The following is a 19,536-nucleotide window of genomic DNA, read 5'->3' as shown; positions in this document are numbered from 1 at the left end:
TGGAGTCAGGGCAGTGTTTATTTTTACGTCAGAGGAATCAGTACGGACAAGAACACGACTTCAAAATAAAAGAATACAAGATTGATAAACGTACAACAGATGCGATTAGACTGATTATTGAAACGTGACTTCATGTGTGTGTGTGTATGAGAAACATTGTTTTTATATTTAGGAATATAAAAACAAGCTAATTACCTTGAGACAGAAATTCAAGAGATTTACATTGAAAACCTGACATCGATTCAGAATGACATGTGCTTTGGTAAGGATTTTATTATTACAGTAATCCCCCGGTTATCGCAGTTAATGGGGACAGAGACCACCCGCGAAAACTGAAAATCCGCAAAGTAGCGGCGCCCCTTCAAAAATGCTTAAAGAAAACATATACAGGTATACAGTATACCCCCCTGTATACAGTACACCATATAGAATACGGGTAGAGAGAGAGAGAGAGTGAAATTCATGATATAACAAAAAAAACCTGTAAAATATGTTGTATGTACACGGAATAGGACTGCAGCGAAACCACTAGGAACCCGAACCGCTCTCAACCACATGCAGCCATCGCAGTTTTTTTCGCTTGTTTACACTACCGGTTACATATTTAAAATAAAAACAGTGAAAATGTGATATCTGATGAGTGTTTGTGAAGCGTTTTGGGAAACAACAGTTCAAAAAATGGTCCGTGTTCATTTGAATGAAAGCGAAAGAGCTACCTTCTGACAATAACAACATACTTTAGCTAGCGGCATGGAACGGCTTTTACGACAAATACACGAAACCATGCACAATTAGCCGTGTTTCGGTAGTACAAACAACCGCTGGCTTTTGGTATAATAAAGTCAAACTTGAGATGAAATGTGACAAAAGAGAATATACTTACGTCGTGTCGCCGAGTTCCTACATAATAGACGAGCGCCACATAAGAAGGGGGGTGAGGTGGGAGGAGTTGAAGGAGGGGGGATGAGCGAAGCCGCAATGACTAAGCATTGTGTCAGGGCCTCCCCCTCCCCTTCACAATAAGAGTGTCCACACCGTGTCCTCAGTTGACATAAGCTCGAGCTCAATGGCTCAAGTCAACACATAAGAAGGGGGTGAGGTGGGAGGAGTTGAAGGAGCGGGGGTGAGCGAAGTGGCAATGACGAAGCATTGTGTCAGGGCCTCCCCCTCCCCTTCACAATATGAGTGTCCACACCGTGTCCTCAGTTGACATAAGCTCGCGCTTGCTCAAGTCAATAAATGCTTTTATTGAGAAGGTAAAGTCTATTTTTTAGACCCGCGAAGCTCTGAACCCGCAAAAGTGGAACCGCGAAGGTTCCACTGTATTGCAATACAAAACTGTGGTTTTATGTACTGTGGCTACATGTCTAAGGGGAGAAGCAAAATCCTGATGACCATGGAAACGAAGCTTCAATAGATCAAGAAATGTGAATCATCAAACGTCATTTTTTTCTTGACATTCGTTTGTTATTAATTATGTGTACTCAAATAAGTAGTACTTAATATATATTATTCTGTATTTTGATTGTTTTTTATCTGTGGTGCCAGGGATTTGGAACGCTTTAGCTAATTAGCCATTTCAATCCCCATAATATTTCTATGCAAACATTAAAAAGTTAAAATGAAAAATTCCCTGATTGCCCTGCCCAGTTTTCCAAATGTACTCTGTTGGTGGGAAGGCGGGGCTAATCGCGTAAGCCGCCGCCCACTTTGGCGTCTGGCTCGTCCAATCAGTGCGAGGTTGCCTGTTGGACACGCCTCTTTGACGAGCTGTGCCAATCCCAGGTGACTGTGGGAGGGGCCACACTGTTAGCCACGCCTCTCATTTTGTCTGTTACTATAAAGCGGTCGGGTGGGCGTGTCCGGTGTCCGACAGCTCACCTATAAGAAAGGACATGGGCGTTAATGAGGCCCCGCCCCCAAACTCTCACGTGATTGGTCATACCAGTCGGTAAATGGCGGACGGCGTCCAATCCCGGAGGAAGTCGAGGGACGGCCCCGAAGATTTCATCGTCCGAGTCCACCAAACTTAGCGTGTCGCCTTCCCAGGACCTACAAAATGGCCGCCGCTCTTTACTCCGCCCACATTCCTTTTTCCCCGGCACTGATTGGGTGAAACGACTGGGGAGAGTTGACTCACCTGAAAGGTCGCCCTGAAACACAAATACCGCGAATTTGTGGGTGGATGTCGTCCTGCGCTGTCCTACTTTCATGTTTTGTTCTGTTGTTGGGTGAACTAATACGGTGTCTTACTTTCATGTTTTTTTCCGTTAGAAGTCGTTAGTGTTCCTACATATCCCGTGTCTTCCTTTCATGTTTTGTGGTGTGCCAAAATATCATGCGCCCAACATTCATGTTTTGTTTATTTAGGAATTATTAATGTCCCAACATATCTTACTTTATGTTTCGGTCAGTTACAATAGTTAGTGTCCCAACATATCTTGTGTCTTACTATCATGTTTGTTTTTTGCAGCTCGTTTTTCTCTTGCGCTTCTCCGAGCGGTGCCTGATCTGGCCCGCGGGCCGCCTGTTTGACACCTGTGCTCTAACGGACCAAAACATGAAAGTAGGCTCACACAAGAAGCATTGAAGCGAGTGGTCGTTTGACCCAAAACCGTGTTAGCATTATTTTAGCTGTGTGCGTGTTAACGTTCGGGGAGGATTCTGTTGAATGAATTTGCATGAGAAACTCTCAAAACCGTATCCTGGAGGTGCGTTAACTCCTTGGGGATTTGGAACGAGGTGTGAGCAGTGTTGGGTAGGGTTACTTTAACTGGATTACTTTCAATGACTTTTGGATGACTCCAATAGCAAATATGCTAATAAAAGACAAAAGAAACTCAATATGAATCAAATGATGACTCACAACACGTGGTAAGCTTTCTCTCCTGGCTTTGATCTCCGGCAAAAATAACATAAAATGCGACAGAAACAAAATGAAAATCAATCCAAACAGCTTTTTGCCGTTCCATGGATTCCGTCACTCCCCAAGCCTCCACAAAATGGAGTCATTTGATTCATATTTAGTTTCTTTTGTCTTTTATTAGCATATTTGGTATTGGAGTCATCCAAAAGTCATTGAAAGTAATCTAGTTAAAGTAACCCTACCCAACCCTGCATATTAGCACTTAGTGATACTCTTCAATGTCTTGTTCAAGGTCTAACATTTAAACACAGAAGAAAAGATGCTTGCTTATAAGCAACACTTTTTCTCAACTGTATTTTTAAAACAACGGCACACCATACTGATGTGCGCAGTCTCAGTTACACACACATACGGCATACCTGATAAAGCACCAGGGTTGGGTAGGGTTACTTTAACTGGATTACTTTCAATTTCTTTTGGATATATGATAATAAAAGACTAAAGAAACTAAATATGAATAAAATGATGACTCACAACACGTGGTAAGCTTTCTCTCCCGGCTTTGATCTCTTTGATCTCCGGCAAAACGAACATAAAATGCGACAGAAACAAAATGAAAATCAATCCAAACAGCTTTTTGCCGTTCCATGTAATCCGTTACTCCCCAAGCCTGCACAAAATGGAGTCATTTTATTTATATTTAGTTTCTTTTGTCTTTTATTAGCATATTTGGTATTGGAGTAATCCAAAAGTCATTGAAAGTAATCAAGTTAAAGTAACCCTACCCAATCCTGGGTGCGAGGTGCGCCCATTCCCTTTTAGGCCAAAAAACTTACCGATACAGATGCGGTGTCTGTCGGCGAAGATCAACCTGGCCACCAGGAAGGCCAAAACCACGATGAGCACCGAGACCAGGATGCCAATCGCCACGCCTGTGCCGTTCCAATCTGCTGGCAGAATAAAAACTGCAGTCACTGCTGTTAGACGAGAAATATGGAAACCATTTCAAGCATTTACAAGTACCGTATTTTCCGCACTATAAGGCGCACCTAAAAGCCTTTATTTTTTTCAAAAGCTGACCTTATAATACAGTGCGCCTTATATATGGATCAATATTAAGTCGCAAAGTCTTGCAACTAAGGCAAGCAGCCGCCGACTCGATTTTCCCCCGAACATGGAGTAGTCCGCGGTGTGTGCTGGGATTTGTATACCGGCGTTTCATTGGCTAACCAATGTGTCAATCATCATTTGAATCGATCGCTATTGGCTAAAGTTATTCGGAGGTCAAGGGGCGGATCCTTTTTATCATTTACAGGCTGGCATTGGCTTAAACGGCAAAACAAAGCTTGCAATTGGCCGAAAAAGATGAATGTGAATCACACGTTGAGTTGCACTACGGCATAGAGAAAACATTTTTTACTATTCTGTATTTGTAAATATTTGACTTTCCTGGATTTACTTCACTCACGGTTGTAAGAAGACCATGGTTACGTATCATTATTGAATGTGATGGCTGCAAGAGAACTTAGGTGAGCAATGTGGCTTTCTATTTTCCCGGTATCTTGTTTTAGAACGATCTTGATGTTTCTGTGATAAGTCTATTTTGAAACTCAATTCCATTCAAAGTGTTTATTGTTATATGCACAGTAAAGAACCCCGTTTCCCTGCACAATAAAATTCTTACTTTGCTGTCCACACGGTTACCAGCGAAAAAGAAAATAGAAACTAAGGAATGGTTGGCATTTCTTGAATCCCAAGACTTTAACCTTCCGAATGATATTTGGAACGATGCATTTGAGTGACATCGTACGGACACCGCATCCGGGGGTAATAAGTTGGACTGAACTAGCTGACTGTTTTGTCGACGTTCCCATTGTAGCGCCTTATAATCCGGTGCGCTTTATGTATGGAAAATATAGGACCAAAAAGTATTTTGGGGGGATGCGCCCTATAACCCGGTGCGCCTTATAGTCGTGAAAATACAGTGCTTCTCGCAAAATTCCAGCACTTTTCAAACCTCGAAAGCACAAAATTAACATTCAAACATTCTCAAGGATTTCAAGCGCTCTTACAAACCCCGAGAAAGAGGCGTGGCACTCACCCGTGACGCTGAGGTAAACCTCTGCCCGGCGCACCCCTAGCGCGTTCTCGCTTCGGCAAACGTACGCGCCGCCGTCGTCCCGGCTAATGTTAGCGATGGTCAGCACGTAGGTGGCGCCGTCCCGGCTTAAGCTGTACTTGGAGCCGGGCTTTAGCTCCGCCTCTTGCGAGCCCCGCCTCCAGCCGGTGCGGGCGGGCGGCACCGACGCGGCCTCGGTGCACCGCAGCGTCGCGTTGCCGCCATTTCGCGCCCACGCCAACGGGGAAACTTCCGGAAACGGCGCCTCTGTGACGAAATGGCGGTTCCTTACCGAAAACAACCAGTCGGTGGCGCTAGTGCGGCGAGATAATTTTACCCAGCTGAAAGGAGCAAGCGGCTTCCCGTCCGGCTGCTAGCGCCGAGTGTTGCGCCGCGCACCTCAAGGTTTTCCCGCCGACGAGCGAGGAACGGTTGAGCGCCACCTGCAGGACGGAGGTCACGTCCGAAGCTAGCACCCGGTCCGACCCGCTCTCGGCCTGGTCCAGAGTCCATTTGAGGTCGGGGTGTGGGTAGCAGCCGGGCCAGGCGCAACTGAAGCGGACTTGGGTGGGGTCCGGAGACTGCAGCCAAGAGCACTCGGGGTGTCGCTCGGAAACGTCTGCGCCCACAAAAAAAAAACTTTATGCTGAAATAAAAGTAACAATGTACATACAGACAAATACTCTCCTGGATTTACTACACTCACAATTGTAAGAAGACCATGGTTACCGTATTTTCCGCACTATAAGGCGCACCGGGTTATAGGGCGCACCCCGAAAAAATCGTTTTTGGTCCTATTTTTGACATACATAAGGCGCACCGGATTATAAGGCACTACAATAGGAACGTGGACAAAACAGTCAGATGGTTCAGTCCATTTTATTACCCCCTTAATATTCCCAAAGCTTGCAAAGACGCAAATACGTGTCGAGAACATCGCGTTCCATCATTCGGAAGGTTAAAGTCTTGGGATTCAAGAAATGCCAACCATTCCTTAGTTTCTATTTTCTTTTTCGCTCGCAACTTTACCGTGCATATGACAATAAACACTTGGAATTGAGTTGAATTTAAAAATAGACACTCCATTCCATCCATTATCTGCGCCGCTTATCACAGAAACATCGAGTTCAGTCTGAAACAAGATACTGGGAAAATATATAGCCAGAGTAGCTCACCGAAGTCGTTGTGTTCATAATAATGTGCAGCCGTGGTCCTCTTATATCCGCGAATTTTGTAAATCCAGGAGAATAAAATATTTACAAATACAGTATAGTAAAAACTGCTTTCTGTATGCCGTCAACCACATGCTATACACATGAATCTTTTTCGTCCAATTGCAGGCTTTGTTTTGCCGTTTAAGCCAATGCCAGCCTGTAAATGATAAAAAGGATCCGCCCCTTGACCTCCGAATAACTTTAGCCAATAGCGATCGATTCAAATGATGATTAACACATTGGTTAGCCAATGAAACGCCGGTAAATAAATCCCAGCAAACACCGCGGACGACTTGGCCTTCGGGGGAAAATCGAGTCGGCGGCTGCTTGCCTTAGTTGCAAGACTTTGCGACTTAATATTGATCCATATATAAGGCGCACTGTATTATAAGGCGCATGGTCAGCTTTTGAAGAAAATAAAGGCTTTTAGGTGCGCCTTATAGTGCGGAAAATACGGTACGTATCATTATTGAACGTGATGTGTAACAGAGTTGAAATTGGATTGTTTTGAATGTTTTTTGGAATTCTCACAAAATCTGTGTTTTTGTTGTATTACTGTTAATATTTGTTTGGCACTTTATGGGCTTCAGCGCTTGCCGTAGCTTCAGCTCATTTGCATCGCGCTGAAGGTAAAATGTGCCCAATATCAGTTGTATAAAAAAATGCATATTTTGCTAGACATATGAGCTGCTTTCGCAAATTATTTTTGTATATAAAGATATATAAGTTGTGCTAAATGATGTATATTAAAAAAAAGCAGTAAATAAGAAGTAAAGCAATACGGCTTGAAACGATGACGCAACGTGTTTTGATGCAAACACGCCACGAGGTGCGGCCTGTTGAGTGATGACCCGTTTTTTTGTATCTTTAATATTTTAGATAATTACAGTCGTGAACAGATGCCCCTGATTTTTGTATTGTTTTGTTTACTGGATGCAGGTACGTGGGAAAGTTATGTTCATTGTTATTATGGAAGTTTCATTATTAATGTGCTCGCATGTTGTCCGCTTGCTGTAGCTCAAGTGAATTTGTAAGCGCTGAAGATAATTGCAGTCGTGAACAGATGCCCCTGACTTTTGTATTGTTTTGTTCACTGAATGCAGGTACGTGGGAAAGTTATGTTCATTGTTATTAAGGAAGTTTAATTATTAATGTGCTCGCATGTTGTCTGCTTAAGTGAATTTGTAAGCGCTGAAGATAATTGCAGTCGTGAACAGATGCCCCTGACTTTTGTATTGTTTTGTTTACTGAATGCAGGCAATAAACCCAGAGACTGTGAAACCTTGTGTCGTGCAAGAAAGAGGGTCGCTACAGATGGCTGCAAGAGAACTTAGGTGAGCTATTCGGATTTATATTGGCCAGCAATAGCTCAGGAGGTAGAGCGCTCGTCTCGGGATCAAGGGATCCCAGTTCGAATCCCAGCTCGTCTGTGTTACATGTCGAAGTGTCCTTGGGTAAGACACTGAACCCCTAATACCCCTAATAAGCAGGTTAGCGCCTTACATGGCTGCAAGGCCGCTATTGGGAAATGTGGAGCACATTGTAAAGCGCTTTGCGAAGTCATTGACTTGAAAAGCGCTATAGAAATGCAGTTCATTTCATTTCATCTACCACCTCCGTAATATTGCGAAGATTCGTTCGATGCTGTCCCAAACGGATGCAGAGGTTTTATTTCATGCGTTTATTACTTCTCGGCTCGATTACTGTAATGTATTGCTTTCTGGTCTCCCGATGTCTAGCATAAAAAGTTTGTAGCTGGTTCAGAGTGCGGCAGCTAGACTTTTGACTAAGACCAAAAAGTTTGAGCATATTACTCCTGTATTGGCCAACTTGCACTGGCTCCCAGTCCACTTAAGGCAGGGGTGTCAAACTCATTTGAACTCGGGGGCCACACGATAGAACAAACATTCTGTCGGGGGCCGGACTAGTAGATTCAAGAGAAAGAAAAAGAAAAAGAAAGAAATAAGAGAAAGAGAAAAGAAGAGAAAGGGTGGGACAAAGAAACAGAGAGGGAGAGAGCGTGAGAAACAAAAGAGATAAAAAGAAGTCGTGATATAGGGGGTAAGAAAGGGAGAGGAAAAAAAAGAGAAATAGAAAGACAGAAGGAGAGAAAAGAGAAAAGAAAGCACAAAGGGTACGAAGAGAAAAAGAGACAGAGAGAGAGAAAGAGAAAAGGAAAACAGGATGTTAGAGCAAAAGAGGTTAAAAGGCACAGAGAGTGAAAGAGACAAAGAGCAACAAAGGCAGAGAAAAAGAGAGACACAGAGAGTGAAAGAGACAAAGAGCAACAGGGAGAGAAAAAGAGAGACACAGAGAGTGAGAGACAAAGAGCAACAAAGGGAGAGAAAAAGAGAGACACAGAGAGTGAAAGAAACAAAGAGCAACCAAGGGAGAGAGAAAAAGAGACACAGAGTGAAAGAGACAGAGACAGAGTGGGAGAAAAGGGGTGGAAAAGAAAGAGAAAGAGAAAGAGAGACATAAATACAAGTACAGTGTCCTTGTGAGAGGCACCTGGGTTTGGCAACATCAAGTGGACATATTTCAACCTGCAGCTTGTTTTTCTCTTGCGCTTCTCTGAGTCTTGTCTCGCGGGCCGGATTCAATCCCTTAGCGGGCCTGATCCGGCCCGCGGGCCGCCTGCTTGACACCTGTGACTTAAGGTGTGACTTTAAGGCTGGTTTTTGCCGTTCCATGTATACCGTTCCTCCCCAAGCCTGCACGAAATTTAGTCATTTTATTCCTATTTAGTTTCTTTTGTCTTTTATTGGCATATTTGGTATCGGAGTAATCCAAAAGTCATTGAAAGTAATCAAGTAAAAGTAACCCTACCCAACCCTGTTTGTATACATTCTAATTCTTCTCAGTTTGAATTTGTTTCCTCACAGTATACGAGAAGTTGCGCGCTAGCGTTAGCCACGACGTGCGTTAGCGTGTTGTTGGCGAGGCAGCTGTAGACGCCCTGCGACTCCGCCCGGATGTCCTTTAACCTCCAGTCCAGCCAGGGGGCGCTGGCGGACGCCGCCAGGACGGTGCCGCCTTGGGTGGAGCCCGCCAGGGCGGAGTCGGCGTTGGCCCCGCCCACAAAGGTCCAGGTGAGGCTTTGTGACGGGTAGGAGGCGGCGGCGCAGTGGAAGGACACGCTAGCGCCGCGGTGGACAACTAGCGTGCCGTTGGACAGCGTCGTGGACGGAACGATGGACACGGACGCATTCTCAGGACCGCCTGAGGGGGGAGACAGTGTCAGGATTCGGGGTTCGTATAGTGCAGGGGCGTCAAACTCATTTGAACTCGGGGGCCACACGATAGAACAAACATTCTGTCGGGGGCCGGACGAGTAGATTCAAGAGAAAGAAAAAGAGAGATAAAGAAATAAGAGAAAAGGAGAGAGGGCGGGACAACGAAAGAAAAAAAAAGAGAGGGAGAGAGCGTGAGAAACAAAAGATAAAAGTCGCTAGAGAGGGGGGAAAAAAAGGGAGAGAAAGAAAGAAATCCCAAGAGAAATAGAAAGACAGAAAGAGAAAAGAAAGCGCAAAGGGTAGGAAGAGAGAAAGAGAAACGGAAAAAAGGAAGTTAGAGCAAAAGAAGTTATAAAGACACAGAGAGAGAAAGATACAAAGAGCAACAAAGAAAGAGAAAAAGAGAGACACAGAGAGTGAAAGAGACAGAGAGTGGGAGAAAAGGGGTGGAAGAGAGAGAGAGAGAGAAAGAAAGAAAGAAATAAGAGAAAGAGGGAGGGAAAAGGAGAGAGGGCGGGACAAAGAAAGAAAAAGAGAGAGAGGGAGAGAGCGTGAGAAACAAAAGATAAAAAGTCCTGAGAGAGGGGGAAAAGAAATCCATAGACAAATAGAAAGGCAGAAGGAGAGAAAAGAGAAAAGAAAGCGCAAAGGGTAGAAAGAGAGAAAGAGAAAAGAGAGAAGAAGAATAGAGGAAGTTAGAGCAAAAGAGGTTAAAGACACGGAGAGAGAAAGAGACAAAGACAGAGTGGGAGAAAAGGGGTGGAAAAAGAGAGAGAGAGAGAGAGAGAGAGAGGGGGAAACAAAATATAAAAAGTTGTGAGAGGGAGAAAGAAAGGTAGAGGAAGAAAGAAATCTAAAGAGAAATAGAAAGACAGAAGGAGAGAAAAGAGAAAAGAAAGCGGAAAGGGTAGGAAGAGAGAAAAAGAAAAGAAAGAAAAGGAAAAAAGGAAGTTACAGCAAAATAAGTTAAAAAAGACAGAGAGAGAAAGAGACAAAGAGCAACAAAGGAAGAGAAAAAGAGAGACACAGAGAGTGAAAGAGACAGAGAGTGGGAGAAAAGGGGTGGAAAAGAGAGAGAAAGAGAAAGAAATACAAGTACAGGGTCTTTGTGTGAGGCACCTGGCTTTGGCAACATCAAGTTGCCATATTTCAACCTGCAGCTCGTTTTTCTCTTGCGCTTCTCTGAGGGCCGCCTGTTTGTTACCTGTGGTATAGGGTGTTTGAAATCCTTAAATAGCTTAAATATTAATGTGTTTTTAAGGTCGCATGCTTGCATTGTAGGTGAAGCACTTGTAAATGCTTGAAATGGTTGCCATGTTTCTTAGGTTAGGTGCTATGCTATGGTTATAAGCTAGGGCTTAGGCTTCAAATAAGGGTTTTAAACTGATTTAGGGGTCTAAATTAGGACTGGAGCTAGGCTTAGGAACCACGATTTAGGCTCCTTATTAGGGTATTAAACTGAACTTAGGTTTAGGACTAGGGTTACAGCTAGAAGGTCTAGGTTTAGGGTTAGGATCTAGGGTTTGTGCTCCAGATCAGGGTTTTGAACAGAATGTTGGGTTTGAAATAGGTTTAGAGATAGGGTTATGGTTTGAAACAGGGTTAGGATCTAGGGTTTGAGTTTCATATATATATATAAGAATAAAATCCATGAAATTATAAAAACCAAGGAATTTTTTTTCAAAGTTTTGTAATATTTTTTGTAGTAGTGCAGTATGTTTGTATTATAGTATCATTGGAGTGGTGTTCTTGTGGTATTTCTGTAGCATTTTTTAGTATTTTCATCATAGTATTTTGTAGTATTAATTTAGTCGTTTTGTAATATTTCTGTAGTAGTATAGTCCGTTTTATTATAGTATTACTGTAGTGGTATTTTTTTTAGTATTTTCATCATTGTATTTTGTAGTATTAATTTAGTCGTTTTGTCATATTTTTGTCGTAGTATAGTATGTTTTTATTATAGTATTACTGTAGTGGTATTTTTGTTGTATTTTCTTTAGTATTTTCATCATAGTATTTTGTAGTATTAATTTAGTCGTTTTGTCATATTTCTGTAGTATAGTATGTTTTTATTATAGTATTACTGTAGTGGTATTTTTGTTGTATTTTTTTTTAGTATTTTCATCATAGTATTTTGTAGTATAAATTTAGTCGTTTTGTAATATTTCTGTCGTAGTATAGTATGTTTTTATTATAGTATTACTGTAGTGGTATTTTTGTTGTATTTTTTTAGTATTTTCATCATAGTATTTTGTAGTATTCATTTAGTATTTTTGTAATATTTCTGTAGTAGTATAGTATGTTTTTATTATAGTATTACTGTAGTGGTATTTTGGGAATATTACTGTAGTAGTTTATTAGTATTTTCATCATAGTATTTTGTAGTATAAATTTAGTCGTTTTGTAATATTTCTGTCTTAGTATAGTATGTTTTTATTATAGTATTACTGTAGTGGTATTTTTCTTGTATTTTTTTTAGTATTTTCCTCATAGTATTTTGTAGTATTAATTTAGTATTTTTGTAATATTTCTGTATTAGTATAGTATGTTTTTATTATAGTATTACTGTAGTGGTATTTTTGGAGTATTTCTGTAGTATTTTTTTAGTATTTTCATCATAGTATTTTGTAGTATTAATTTATTAGTTTTGTAATATTTCTGTAGTAGTATAGTATGTTTTTATTATAGTATTACTGTAGTGGTGTTCTTGTGTTATTTCTGCAGTATTTTCTTTTAGTATTTTCATCATAGTATTTTGTAGTATAAATTTAGTCGTTTTGTAATATTTCTGTCGTAGTATAGTATGTTTTTATTATAGTATTACTGTAGTGGTATTTTTGTTGTATTTTTTTAGTATTTTCATCATAGTATTTTGTAGTATTCATTTAGTATTTTTGTAATATTTCTGTATTAGTATAGTATGTTTTTATTATAGTATTACTGTAGTGGTATTTTTGGAGTATTTCTGTGGTATTTTATTAGTATTTGACTTGACTTGTAGTATTAATTTAGTAGTTTTGTGATTTTTCTGTAGTAGTACAGAATGTTTGTATTTTAGTATTACTGTAGTGGTATTTTTGTAGTATTTCTGTTTTTTTTTTAGTATTTTCATTATAGTATTTTGTAGTATTAATTTAGTATTTTTGTAATATTTCTGTCGTAGTAAAGTATGTTTTTATTATAGTATTACTGTAGTGGTATTTTTGTTGTATTTCTGTTATTTTTCTTTTAGTATTTTTATCATAGTATTTTGTAGTAATAATTTAGTATTTTTGTAATATTTCTGTAGTAGTATAGTATGTTTTATTATAGTATAACTGTAGTGGTATTTTTGGAGTATTTCTGTAGTATATTTTTAGTTTTTCATCATAGTATTTTGTAGTATTAATTAAGTAGTTCTGTAATATTTCTGTAGTAGTATAGTATGTTTTTATTATAGTATTACTGTAGTGGTGTTTTTGGAGTATTTATGTAGTACTTTATTAGTATTTTCATCATAATATTTTGTAGTATTAATTTAGTATTTTTGTAATATTTCTGTAGTAGTATAGTACGTTTTTATTATAGTATTACTGTAGTGGTATTTTTGGAGTATTTCTGTAGTATTTTTTTAGTATTTTCATCATAGTATTTTGTAGTATTAATTTATTAGTTTTGTAATATTTCTGTAGTAGTATAGTATGTTTTTATTATAGTATTACTGTAGTGGTATTTTTGGAGCATTTCTGTAGTATTTTATTAGTATTTGACTTGACTTGTAGTATTAATTTAGTAGTTTTGTGATTTTTCTGTAGTAGTACAGAATGTTTGTATTTTAGTATTACTGTAGTGGTATTTTTGTAGTATTTCCGTAGTATTTTTTTAGTTTTTCATCATAGTATTTTGTAGTATTAATTTAATAGTTCTGTAATATTTCTGTAGTAGTATTGCATGTTTTATTATAGTATTACTGTAGTGGTATTTTTTGAGTATTTCTGTAGTATTTTATTAGTATTTGACTTGACTTGTAGTATTGATTTAGTAGTTTTGTGATTTTTCTGTAGTAGTACAGAATATTTGTATTTTAGTATTACTGTAGTGGTATTTTTGTAGTATTTCTGTAGTATTTTATTAGTTTTTCATCATAGTATTTTGTAGTATTAATTTAATAGTTCTGTAATATTTCTGTAGTAGTATTGCATGTTTTATTATAGTATTACTGTAGTGGTATTTTTTGAGTATTTCTGTAGTATTTTATTAGAATTTGACTTGACTTGTGGTATTGATTTAGTAGTTTTGTAATATTTCTCTAGTAGTACAGAATGTTTGTATTTTAGTATTATTGTAGTGTTAATTTTGTAGTATTTCTGTAGTATTTTTTTAGTATTTTCATCATAGTATTTTGTAGTATGAATTTATTAGTTTTGTAATATTTCTGTAGTAGTATAGTATGTTTTTATTATAGTATTACTGTAGTGGTAATTTTGGAGTATTTCTGTAGTATTTTATTAGTATTTGACTTGACTTGTAGTATTAATTTAGTAGTTTTGTAATATTTCTGTAGTAGTACAGAATGTTTGTATTTTAGTATTACTGTAGTGGTATTTTTGGAGTATTTCTGTAGTATTTTTTTAGTATTTTCATCATAGTATTTTGTAGTATTAATTTATTAGTTTTGTAATATTTCTGTAGTAGTATAGTATGTTTTTATTATAGTATTACTGTAGTGGTATTTTTGGAGTATTTTTGTAGTATTTTATTAGTATTTGACTTGACTTGTAGTATTAATTTAGTAGTTTTGTAATATTTCTGTAGTAGTACAGAATGTTTGTATTTTAGTATTACTGTAGTGGTATTTTTGTAGTATTTCTGTAGTATTTTATTAGTTTTTCATCATAGTATTTTGTAGTACTAATTTAATAGTTCTGAAATATTTCTGTAGTAGTATTGCATGTTTTATTATAGTATTACTGTAGTGGTATTTTTTGAGTATTTCTGTAGTATTTTATTAGTATTTGACTTGACTTGTAGTATTGATTTAGTAGTTTTGTGATTTTTCTGTAGTAGTACAGAATGTTTGTATTTTAGTATTACTGTAGTGGTATTTTTGTAGTATTTATGTTTTTTTTTTTAGTATTTTTATCATAGTATTTTTGTAGTGTTTTTGTGTATCTAGGCAGTTTTGTCATATTTCTGTAGTAGTGCATTTGTATTGTAGTATTACTGTACTAGTATTTTTGTAGTATTTCTGTAGTATTTTCATAATAGTATGTTTGCAGAATTATTTAGTAGTTTATTAATATTTCTGTAGTAGTATGTTTTTCTTTATTTTGGGTGTAATAAATATTACTATTGATGGCGTCTCAAATACACATGACTTGACTTAACTAGTCATTTTTCAAAGATTTCTTTATTTTTGTTGTGTTTAATTTTGTTTTTTTTCCTTTACCAATTTTTCATCTTGAACTTTGTCTGGTATTGTTTAGCATTTCTATTTCCATTTATTTTCACGTCAGAATATTTTCTAGATTGTAGATTTTATTTCTATTTTTTGTTGTATGTGCTGATTATTTTTTTTCGCATCAATTTCTACATTATTGTTTATATTTTCAATTGTATTGTTGTATTTATTTAGAGATGTACACATTATATAGATTGTTGATTTTATTTCTGTTTTGTTGTTCTGTATTGGTTTTTAACTCATCTACTTATTCATGTATTTGAATATTTTCTAAATCGTCCATTATATCTCCGTTTATGTTTTTAATTTGTATTTAATCTTATAAATGGTATTTATTTTCTGTGTATTTTTAATTTTGTCCGTTTGGGTACTCCGTAGAAATAAATCTTAGTGAGTAATGAAATAGGCGTGGCCATGGACTTACTAGCCAATCGCAGCAGCGTCGCCGCGCGCCAGGTGACGTTACCCGGAAGTTGGGTCTCGCAGACGTACAGGCCCTGGTCGCCCTCCGCCACGCCCCGGAAGTGGAGGCTTCCGTCACCGCGCAGCCTCAGCGGTGCCTCCTCCTCGCGGGAGGGGGCCAGCTCTTCCCCGTCCTTGCTCCAGCGAGTCCGGGAGGCAGAGAGAGCGGCGTCCCCCTCCGAGTAGCAGGGAAGCAGCAGCACGTCGCCGGGGGCGGCGGTCACCTCCGACGGCTCGTCCGAACCCCCAGCGCCCGCTGCTGCGGAACACTAAATGAGTAGGTAGTCGAGTGTCGTTCGTAAAAGAAACGGCTCGATGAGCAGAGGCTCTTGAACAGGGGTGTCAAACTCATTTGAACTCGGGGGCCACACCATAGAACAAACATTCTCTCAGGGGCCGGACTAATGAGGTAGGAAGAATGTAAAGGAAAGAAAGAAAGAAAGAAAGAAAAAAGGAAGAATGAAAAGAAAATATGGAGAGAAAGAAAGACAGAAAGAAAAAGAGAAAGAAAGAAAAAAGAAACAACAAAAGAAAGAAAAAGAGAAAGAAAGAAGAAACAACAAAAGAAAGAAAAAGAGAAAGAAAGAAAGACTAGTAAATTGAGGAGAAAGACGAAGAGAGAAAAAAATAAGAGAAAGAGAGGGAGAGAACAAGAGGGAGGGTGGGACAAAGAAAGAGAGAAAGGGATAAAGCGAGAGAGAGATAAAGGAGAACGTGAGACAGAGAATGTTAAACAAAAGAGAAATAGTGAGAGAGGGGGGAAAGAAAGAGAGAGGAAAAGAAATCCAAACAGGAATAAAAAGAGAGAAGGAGAGAAAGAGAGAAGGAGAGAAAGAGAGAAGGGGAGTAAGAGCAGGTTGATGCAAGAGAGAGAGAGAGAAAAGACAGAGAAAAGGAAAAAAGGAAGGGAGAGCCAAAGAAGGTAGAAAGACACAGATAGAAAAAGAGAAGAAGAGGAACAAAGAAAGAAAAAGAGAGACAGAGCGAGTGAAAGAGAGAGATTGAAGGTGAGAGAAAAAGGGAGGATGAGAGAGAGTGAAAGAGAGAGAGAGAAAGAAAGACATGCAAGTACAGCGTTTGTGAGAGGCGCCTGGCTTTGGCAGAATCAAGTGGACATATTTCAACCTGCAGCTCGTTTTTCTCTTGCGCTTCCCTCAGCTTTGTCTCGCGGGCCGGATTCAATCCCTTAGCGGGCCTGATCTGGCCCGCGGGCCGCCCGTTTGACACATGTGCTCTTGAAGGTGAACGGGAGTTGGCTCCCTTCCAAATGCTCTCTCTCGCTCTTTCTCTCTCTCTCTCTCTCTCTCTCTAAATTAAATCTCTTTTTGCCTCTTTCTTTCTTTCTTTTTCTTCTCCCTTTCTTCTCTCTTTCTCTACTTCTCTTTTTCACTCTCACTGTCTTTATTTTTCTCTTTAACTTTCTCTATCTTTGTCTCTTTCTGTCTTTGTCTCTCTCTTTCTCTACTTCACTTTTCGTCCCTTTCCCTCTCTTTCTCTCTTGATATTTCTCAGTCTGTTTCTTTCTCTTTCTCTCCTTTTAATTAGTTCTTTTTCTTTGTCTATCATTTTCTTCTCCCTTTGTTTTCTCTTTCCCTACTTGTCTCTCTTTCGCTCTCACTGTCTTTATTTTTCTCTTTGACTCTTTCTGTCTTTGCCTCTCTCTTGCTCTCTCTTTCTTCCTCTCCATATTTCACTTTTTGGTCTCTCTTTCTCGGTATTTCTCCGTCTGTTTCTTTCTCTTTCTCTCCCTTTACTTAGATCTCTTTCTTTGTCCCTGTCTATCATTTTCTTCTCCCTTTGTCTACTTGTCTCCTTTTTCTCTTTAACTTTCTCTATCTTTGTCTCTTTCTCACTCTCCATATTTCACTTTTTGTCTCTTTCGGTCTCTCTCTCTCTCTCTCTCTCTCGACCGATATTTTTCAGTCTGTTTCTCTCTCTTTCTCCCCCTTTAATTAGATCTCTTTCTCTTTCTCCCTGTCTATCTTTTTATTCTCCTTTTGTTCTCTCTTTCTTTACTTGTCTCTTTCACTCTCACTGTCTTTATTTTTCTCTTTAACTTTCTCTATCTTTGTCTCTTTCTGTCTTTGCCTCTCTCTTGCTCTCTCTTACGCTCCATATTTCGCTTTTTTTCTCTTTCTCTCTCTCTATCTCTCTCTCGAATATTTCTCAGTCTGTTTCTTTCTCTTTCTCTCCCTTTAATTGGATCTCTTTCTCTTTGTCCCTGTCTATCTTTTCCTTCTCCCTTTGTTCTCTCTTTCTCTACTTGTCTCTCTTTCACTCTCACTGTCTTTATTTTTCTCTTTAACTATCTTTGTCTCTTTCTCTCTTTCTCTCCTTCAGTTTTTGTCCCTTTCTGTCTCTCTCTCTCTTGATATTTCTGTCTGTTTCTTTCTCTTCCTTTAATTAGATTTCTTTCTTTGTCCCTGTCTATTTTTTCACCCTCTCTTTCTCTGTATTTGTCTCTCTATGTTTTTGCTCCCCTCCTTGTCTCTCTTTTGCTCACTGTTCTCTTTAAAGTTCTCTCTTTCTCTTTCTGTCTTTGCCTTTCTCTCCCTCCCTTTTTTTTCTCTAGATTTGACTTTTTGTCCCTTTCAGTCTCTCTCCCTCTCTTTGTCTCACTTACCATGTCGTTCCCTTTCTTTGCCTCTGCCCTCTACTCCCTAGTTTGTTCTCTCAATCTCTTTTGCTCTCTCATTCTTTATATTTCTCTCTTTCTCACTTATCTTTTTCTTTCTCTATATTTCTCTCATTCTTTTTTCTTTATCTCTCTCTGCCCTCTCTTTCTCACTCACTATCTTTTTCTTTCTCTCTATATATTTCTGTCGTTTTCTCTTTCTTTATCTCTCCCCCCTCTTTTTCTCACTATTTTCCCCTCTTTATTTCATTCTTTCCGACTCTCTCCCTCTATATTCCTCTCATTTTCTCCTTCTTTATCTCTCCCCTTCTTGTTTTCACCATCTTTTTCTCTGTCTTTTTGTCTCTCTCTCTTTCATTCTTTCTGACTCTCTCGCTCTATATTTCTCTCGTTTTCTCCTTCTTTATCTCTCGTCCTCTCTTTTTCTCACCATCTTTTGCTCTCCCTTTCTTTTTGTCTTTCTCTCTTTCATTCTTTCTCACTCTCTCTGCCCCTCTCTATTTGAAGGCACTTGGGACTGAACCAATATGAGTTTCGTCTTTTGAAAGTTTAGATGAAGTAAAAGTTGACTTTATATTCAAACAATAAATGCTATTCTACTATACTTCCGTATTACATGATCACAAAGAGTTACTTGAATAAGCCGACTCTTTCATTTGTGAGCCAAGCCAAAAGAGCCGCTTCTCTAAAAAACAGACGGAACTCCCATGGCCATAAAACAAGACGCCGAAAAACTCACCTGTAGCTAGCACGCAGGCGAGAAGCCACGTCGTCTTCAGTGACATTAGCCGCACTTGCCTTCTTCCTCTACGCGTCCGGTACCAAAACTCTTCCAGAACCGCGGTGGTGAACCCGATCGGCCAAACTAGCGAAGCCAGCTCTTCCCAGTTTGACCAGTCGGACGAGTGGAAAAAGGCGGAAGTCAGGTGCGCTCGCGGGAAGGGGGCGTCCTCTTTGACGTCAATAAGCCGCGCCCCTTTTGCAGGTATGGCCACGCCCCGGACGTTATTTTACTTTCTCTTGGAATCTACTTTAAAGGTAGATTGTGTCGTTTGAGGGGTCCTTTAAGAAAACGCTAAGAGATTTTGATGACTAAGATGAGGACTCACAACACGTGGTAAGCTTTCTCTCCTGGCTTTGATCTCTTTGAATCCAAACAGCTTGCCAACATCATTTTTGCCGTTCCATGTATTCCGTTACTCCCCAAGCCTGCACAAAATGGAGTCATTTGATTCCTATTTAGTTTCTTTTGTCTTTTATGAGCATATTTGGTATCGGAGTAATCCAAAAGTAATGGAAAGTAATCCAGTTAAAGTAATCCTACCCAACCCTGTTGCTGAGCAACCAGAGTGTCTCGCTGGTTAATAACATTTTTTTGATTTCACTTTATTTCTCATCTCATCTCTCATCTCATTAGCTGCACCGCTTATCCTCAGTAGGGTCGCGGGGTGCTGGAGCCCATCCCAGCAATCATCGGGCAGTGGGCAGGGGACACCCTGAACTGGTTGCAGCCAATCGCAGGGCACACGGGGACAGACAACTCGCTCGCTCATTCACACCTAGG

The 19,536-nt window shown here is 39.2% G+C and overlaps 1 protein-coding gene across 1 annotated transcript; it reads right to left on the bottom strand.

The window, feature by feature from the left end:
* Positions 1–18,896, bottom strand: vsig10 (V-set and immunoglobulin domain containing 10). The gene is made up of 9 exons (XM_088336942.1): positions 18,712–18,896; positions 15,300–15,596; positions 9,083–9,421; positions 5,323–5,604; positions 4,968–5,252; positions 3,703–3,813; positions 2,141–2,153; positions 1,946–2,052; positions 1–1,881 (listed from the first exon to the last, which is right to left on the bottom strand). Exons 1-9 carry the CDS (start codon positions 18,755–18,757, stop codon positions 1,838–1,840), a joined length of 1,524 nt encoding a protein of 507 aa, XP_088193068.1. The 5' UTR covers positions 18,758–18,896; the 3' UTR covers positions 1–1,837.
* Positions 18,897–19,536: the final 640 nt, after the last annotated feature.

This window comes from Urocampus carinirostris, chromosome 5 (assembly GCF_059441175.1).
Source record: "Urocampus carinirostris isolate Australia breed hairy pipefish chromosome 5, RoL_Ucar_1.0, whole genome shotgun sequence".
Classification (NCBI taxonomy): Eukaryota; Metazoa; Chordata; class Actinopteri; order Syngnathiformes; family Syngnathidae; genus Urocampus; species Urocampus carinirostris.
This window is presented reverse-complemented; position numbering and strand designations above follow the sequence as displayed.

What these genes read in the sequence shown, in the direction of transcription:
- vsig10 (XM_088336942.1), bottom strand. Translation starts at nt 18,757, where the DNA reads ATGTCACTGAAGACGACGTGGCTTCTCGCCTGCGTGCTAGCTACAG. An exon ending in CGCTTGCTCCTTTCAGCTGG is followed by an intron (nt 5,253 to 5,322) that starts GTAAAATTATCT and finishes ATTTCGTCACAG; the next exon opens with AGGCGCCGTTTCCGGAAGTT. An exon ending in GGTTTACCTCAGCGTCACGG is followed by an intron (nt 3,814 to 4,967) that starts GTGAGTGCCACG and finishes TTCTGCCAGCAG; the next exon opens with ATTGGAACGGCACAGGCGTG.